At 32.2% G+C, this 7,500-nt stretch overlaps 1 protein-coding gene across 8 annotated transcripts in view; it reads right to left on the reverse strand.

Annotated features, from left to right (window-relative positions):
* Positions 1-7,500, reverse strand: part of LOC137615402 (cell adhesion molecule Dscam2-like) — a 57,918-nt gene that overhangs the window by 37,806 nt on the left and 12,612 nt on the right. For all 8 annotated transcript variants that reach the window (XM_068345262.1, XM_068345266.1, XM_068345265.1 and 5 more), the window contains exons 5-8: positions 6,651-6,789; positions 5,181-5,311; positions 3,817-3,995; positions 1,352-1,456 (exon numbers count right to left, since the gene is read on the reverse strand). In XM_068345262.1, coding sequence (XP_068201363.1) covers positions 1,352-1,456; positions 3,817-3,995; positions 5,181-5,311; positions 6,651-6,789 — 554 coding nt within the window. The remainder of the gene's footprint in view (positions 1-1,351; positions 1,457-3,816; positions 3,996-5,180; positions 5,312-6,650; positions 6,790-7,500) is intronic.

Consider the following 7,500-nt stretch of genomic DNA (forward strand, 5'->3'; position numbering starts at 1 on the left):
CACTTTCAATTCTTAAATGTAGAAAAGTCATCTTCAATAATTAAACGTTAATTATATATGATTGCCCTTGCATTCGAGCCAGCAGATGAGTAACAACCATGGGTGAAAACATTAGAGATGTAGAGTCGCAAAAAGACCGAATTTGACTATAATTCTGATTCAACCTCTTCAGAGATCAAAAAAAAAAAAAAAAAAAAAAGAAAAAAAAAAAAAAAAAAAAGTTAGTAAAATATATATAAACGATTTAATCGTCAGAAAATGTTCGTGTAACAGAAAATAAACTGAAGGAAAATGAAATTAGAAAGAGAGAGAACAACCTTGATAGGTGGGCAGATTAAATAGAGAAGGGAACAGACGTTTTGCCGTCCACAACAGATATGAAGCAATTATAAAAAAGAAAAAAAAAACTTATTGGGAAGTGATCTAAAAATGATTTCTTATAAAAAAGACGGAAGACAAACCTTAAAATAATTGAAAGAAAAAATGATTCATAAGTCATAAGTAAAACATGTAAAAAGATAACTTGTGTGGTTCCTTCAAAACCTTTAAATATGAACATCTTATCTAGTCAATCGCTGCAAATGCTTTTCTAGCCTGGGCTAGGAAAGGACATTAGGATGTTTCGTTATATTTACTCCAAAATAATGCAATCCTGCAGTTCTCATCTTCTTGCACAGTAATTAGGTGGTTATTTAAAGTCTGGGAAAGCAATAATTAGCAAGATATGTTGAGGAAAGGGGAACGGGTTATAAAAAGAAAATAGCTCGGTTACTTCACCAACGTTTTGTAACTGACATGTCAAACATAGTTAACCGAACAGAATTCGTGATGCCAGCGTACATTTGATATACTGTATATTCAAAATATACTTAATAAAAAATTGAGTGATTATTCAAAAGTGTCACCATTTGTAAATTGCATATTTTATGGACACTTTTGAGTAATTAATCCATTTTTAATTAGGTATATTTTGAAAATTCAATAGATTAAATGTACGCTGGCATCACGAACTTCTGTTTATGTACGCTGGCATCACGAATTTTGTTTGCTTGACTTTGTTGACATGTCAGTTCCAAGTCGTTTAGTGAGGAAACCGAGCTATTTTCTTTTTATAACCCCTTCCCCCTTCCTCAACATATCTTGCTAATTATTGCTTTCCCAGAATTTAAATAACCACCTGATTACTGTGCAAAAAGATGAGAACTGCAGGATTGCATTATTTTGGAGTAAATCGAGAGCGTGGTGTTGTAAAAAATTACCAAAAATACAAGAAAGAAAAAACAGGCGACTCGCTTTGAATAAAAAATAAAAAAATAAATAATAATAATAAACAAGAAGGAAAGTGACTCACCTTAACTCTTAATACGGCTGTGTGATTGACGGTAGCAGCTGCATTTGCTGCTTCGCATGTGTAGGACCCAGAGTGATGCTCCCTCAGGCTTTTGAAGAGAAGAACCTGAAAAGAATTAATATTCTGAGTATTTGCTCTTCAAATAAAACCTCTTAAGCATATCTAGATCTTTTCTCATATTATCTCTTGCTTACACTTTTAGGAAAAAAAAAAAAAAAAAAAAAAAAAAAAAAAACCGTGATTCTAATCCGATATTCTCCGTAAAAACCTACTGTTCTCAACCGTATTTCAGTAAAATACAAGCGACCGCAACTTTACTTTACTTTGTTATCATCTTTTACGGGTTGGTAACCGTAATATCACTCTTTTACGTCAATATATCCGTTTTTACAACGGTAAAAATCCTGAATGAATGTTGCCAGATATTGACATATTATTTTTTTTTTTGTAGTGAAAATTTGTTACAGTGTACATAAGGTTCTCAACTGATATCCACTCTGGTAATTTAACAGTTCCATTTTACCGGGTTTACATATTACTGATTTTGCATTGTTATTTATTCCTTTTCATATATTTTCTAAAATTCTCTAATTCTCTACTAGACCCTGTCCTTTAAATAAACATTGACAACTATTGTTGTTTGCTGTTTTCTTGAAATTTATTATTCTATTTTGTTTTCGTTATTTGTTGTAGGTTAAACATTCCATTTCCTCCTCACCATACGATCGTTCTGATCTCATCCATAGTATCTTTCGCTAAGATTTTACAACCCTTATATATCTTCTAATACATATATATAAATATATATATATATATATATATATATATATATATATATAATATATATACACACACACATATATATACACACACACACACACACATATACTATATATATATATATATATATATATATATCTATATATACATACATATATATATACATATATATATATATATTAATATATATATATATATATATATATATATATATACATACATATATATACATATATATATATATATAGTATATATATATATATATATATATATATATATATATATATATATAAAACACTATTGCAGGATCAATCATCCATCCATAATACAGTAGCATTGTACACAATAAAAAGAATTCTGGAGGAAAATATCAAAATACAACGAAGCGTTGGAAAAACAATCAGCTATTTTACCTTTATTTGATTCAAGATGAACAAATATTCCCCTCTCCTAAACCCTTCTCGAGAGGGCTCGACTTCGAGCCTGTATTGAATATGTACAATATTGATGACTTAAAAAAAAAGTGATATGGAAAAACAGTGAAAAGGAGAGGAAGGAAAAGAAGAGAGTGCTATGGAAAATTGAAAACAAAAATTCTCTAGATCACAATATAATAACTGTGTGTTTTCAAAATTTCAATGAATCTGTCAGGACAAACAAGAGAAGATACCCTTTAAGAGCTTGTAAGAAGAGGGGGAAGGGATAAGAATTGTGAAAAGGAAGAAAAGGGGAGATGAAGCAATACAGAAATATTCAACTACATATCTCTATGCTTTTAATTCTGAATGGGATTTGATAAGAGTTTCAGAGACGATGGCTTTCAAAAGATGACATGATGAAGATATTTTCTCTTTTAGACATTGTATGTTATAAAAATGTCTTAAAAGCATGTTAGTTAAAGTACAAGATGGTCTTATATTGCCTGATAAGTGCCTTTCTTTCGCATTGTAAATAAGTTTGTTTTTTCGTCTACATAAATACTAGAAAGAAAAGCACTTTCTGTTATTGAATATACAAACTTTCATACAAGGATAATAAAAGCAGTTTTACTTCATCAGCTCAAAATGTAAATATTTAAATGACTGTTTTTTATAAAATGAAAAGTATTTTCATCATACGTTAAACTTAAAAAATACGAAAGAATGACAGAATAGAAAAAAAAAATATGACTAATATTTGAGAGAGAAACGTAATTGATTAATTAATCAAGATGTAGATCTAGCTAAGCTAATTAATGAAGGAACAAGAAATGTAATTTAAAAAATTCCAATAGAACTACATGTAACACTAACATTACAACTTCTCTTGTAACTTGAAATATGATAAAAAATAATTTTTTTGGCATCCAGCCAAGTTTAAATCTCTATCATAAAAATAAATTGCGAATAATATCTAAAGCAAAAGCCATTCTGATAATGCTATTCATAATTGAACTTACCTCATTACTCAGTCAGAAAAAAAAAATCAAAATAAAATTTTTGTGAACACAATTCTGTCACCACCACCACCACCACCACCAAAAAAAAAAAAAAAAAAAAAAAAAAAGTTAAATATGCCTAAAAACTATTCAATTCTTGTTTGGTCTATAAATCTACCCCTCCCCCCAAAAAGAAAATTTTGTGATACTTCGGGTACATACAGAAAAACAAGCTGTTACTAAACAATCAGCTGAAGATACTACTTACGGTTGAGAATTCACTGATCTGTTTGCTCTCGATGTCGGGGTCATGTTGCAGGTGTCTTCCATCCTTCAACCAATTGATGGTCATTGGAAGGTCACCTGCATTGACCATGCAAGTGACCTGGGTCCTTCTTCCCTCCTCCAGACGGTGCCGGAAGGAAAATGGGTCGATCTCAGGAGGTTCTGGAAAACAGGAAGTTCGTGTTGTGAGGTATATAGGGCATTGGTGCAAAATTGTATAAAATAAGAGATTAAATGTGCTTAAACATGTACTGTACGTATGCATATAACTACCCTTCACACATATACCCACTGACACACACACACAACTCTATATATTATATACATCTATATAATATTCGTGTCCAAATTTAAAAGGTTCGGGTATTCTGACACCTTCGTGCCAAAGCAAGTATTCAAATGCAACAAAACCAGTCTGTTCTGGAAGAAAATACCCAGGAGGTTCATTACCAAAGAAGAAAAGTCAATTTCCGGTCACAAACCCATGATAGACCGTCTAACACCGCTGATCTGTGGTAATACCAAAGGTGATTGGAAAATCAAACTTCTCAAGGAGTATCACTCAAGAGAATCCACAAGCCTTTGAAAAGAACAAAGATGCAGAGGCAACTGAATGTCACGAGGAGGTAAAACAACAAATATTGGGTGATCCAAAATTATGTTTGTCAAATAGGTCGATGAGGTTTATTGTCCTGAAGTCATAAAGTACTTTTCGGTCAAGAACCTCCCACTCCAAGCCCTAATGCTTATGGACAATGCTCCTGCTTATCCTCTAGACAAGTTCCTGCCACCCCACAACACTCAAATTCCCCAACCCATGGATCAGCAGGTGTTCTCTTATTTAATAATACTATACACAGGTAATATTTAAGCGATATTTTAATGTGACCAACGGAACCAAGCTTAGCCTCTGAGATTAAACTCGTAACCGAGGTACCACTGTGTATATATATATATATATATATATATATATATATATATATATATATATATATACATACGTATATATATATATAGTACTATATATATATATATATATATATATATATATATATATATATATATATATATATATATATATATATATATATAGAAGGGGCTAGCGTTCGATCCCAGGTATGAGGTAGAAATTTATTTCTATTTGAACACGATGTTGTGTTGATATTAATCCATATATATAATATATATATATATATATATATATATATATATATATATATATATACATATACATAATATAATAAATCAAAATATAAAAAAACGGAATGCTTATCAAATGCAATAAATATTCTATAAAGATTCACCTTTACTATTAGCTGACGGATCATCTTAGCCCAATTTACTTACTCAATATCTGGAGAAAAGTGTGAGATGCCGCCGTCTGCCCTTGTAAATTCGACACAACACAGGAATATCGACCCACGTCGCCGTGACCAGCGTTCCGCACGATCAGAGACCCATTGGTTAACATTTCTTGTCTGAAAGTATGTCAATAAATAACAAATAAATATGTACATATATGTATATACGGTATATAAGTATGTATTGTAATTATACATATAGTTATATATAATATGTATATATATATATATATGCACACACACACACACACATATATATATATATATATATATATATATATATATATATATATATACAGTATTTAAACATTCAGAGAGAGAGAGAGAGAGAGAGAGAGAGAGAGAGAGAGAGAGAGAGAGAGAGAGAGAGAGAGAGAGATACCAAAATAACTACTTAAATGTTTGATTCCTATGAATATTCATTAAAAATAAAAAGTAAAAGACTGGTGAATAAAATAAGAAATATCACTAATACTTTCCAAAAAGAATAATTCTACCTCCATCAATCAATAGTTGGCCCAACCTTTGCATGAGAGAAATAATCCCAGTGGTATGAATAAAATCAAGCTAATAACCATAAAAATAGTTGTTTGATATTTTATAACAATAATCACATTGATTTGACAAAATTATCTTAATTCCTCCCTCATCGCGTATAAAATTTTCGAGTTCAATTAGTCCATTATCCTAATCAAATGTTTTCCGATGACTGAATAAACGTCAACAAAAAAAAGAGGAAAAGTTTCTGCTTTGGTCAATTACTGGGCAAGCACCATTATTTGTATATAATCTGTGCAACTCACCAGCTCCAAAAAATACATGTTTCTGCCTTTTCCGCGTTCCCTAAATGTTGACTGAAAATTCCCAAAATGTTGAGGGTGGGTAGGAGGGGGTGTTTGTTCGAGGGGGGAGGGGGGGGGGGCTGATGGGGGGAGGGGTGTTTATAGGAGGGGAACTGGTGGGGGTGGAGGGTGTCAGGGGTACGCAGATGCGAGCGATTGCACAGTCGAATCTAAAGCTAAAATTGAATTACCTGCCTTTGTAGTAGTGTTAACATCACATCTGACTCTGGCTACTGATACTCTCTATGTGAATATATATATTTGAAATTCGAACGCGCTTAATATACAGAATGGATTAATTTTCAATCTCCACGCTCAGTGGATAAATATAAACTCGAAATTATGGACGCAAAAGTCAGCCAGTTCGATCATTGTATTCTATCCATCCACTTCTGGACTTTTGAATTGTCTACCTCCTTCGGTACTTTCCCTATCATTTAGCCTATCTCTCTTCAGGCGGGTTTTGTAATTATTCATTGGTAAAGATCACTCATGCACTTATCTTTTAGGAACCAGCCTTTTTTTTTTAGGCAACTTTGTACCATAATGGTTCCAAGCAATGAACAAATAAATGTCTAAATAAATTAATGAATAAATAAAAATGCAGCATTTACCTTAAAGTAGTTGGGAGGGACTGACCATCTCTCATCCACGTAATGGAAGGAGGCGGATATCCTCCAGCGGGACAGAATAAGTGGACATCATTCCCAGCCACTGCTGTCACGTTGGGCATCGCTCGGACAAATGGAGGACCTGAAAAAAGAATAAAACCAATGTCTTTAACTGAGGGGGCTGACCAGGATGAGTAAGGATGCTCAGGATGAAGGAGAGTTTCCGAAGGAATGAGTGAGAGAGGTACTTACGATTTAAACGGAGTACCTTTGAAATAGTATTACTAGTGGCATAACTAAGGGGACTGACCAGGATGTGTATGGAATCTCTGGATGAAGGAAAGATTCCAGAAAAGCATAGGTGAGATGGGTAATTACCTGTTTGTATGAGGGGCAAAGATGATATAGTTCATTTTATGAAACATAAAGGTTCAAAATAATTATCTACACATAAAAAAGGGCATGAGTTTGTTCCAGTGAAAAAGTAATCATGCAACAGTACTTAGCAACATAAGAGAACTTGTGATTAGATGGTTAAATGTCGGTATAAAAGAAGTGTAGAATTCTATGTATCGGAAATCCGAATAATTAAATAAACTGATATTAGCAGTTAGTGCTTTGAGGAAAGAAGTGTTAAGCTATACAAGGAAAAGAGTTCAAGATCAAGTCAAAAGTCCTATTAAAGAGTGATAATCTCAAAATGATACATTTACCAGGGACATCAACTGACTTTCAGAAGCACGTGTAAAATATTCATGTAAGAAACTCTATTATTAAATGACATAAGTGAAAATGAAGCTGCACTCGAATGGTTAGAATACAGAAAACTACAGTATACTGTATATGTAATTCA

The sequence above is a fragment of the Palaemon carinicauda genome, chromosome 21, assembly GCF_036898095.1.
Source record: "Palaemon carinicauda isolate YSFRI2023 chromosome 21, ASM3689809v2, whole genome shotgun sequence".
In the NCBI taxonomy this organism is placed as follows: Eukaryota; Metazoa; Arthropoda; class Malacostraca; order Decapoda; family Palaemonidae; genus Palaemon; species Palaemon carinicauda.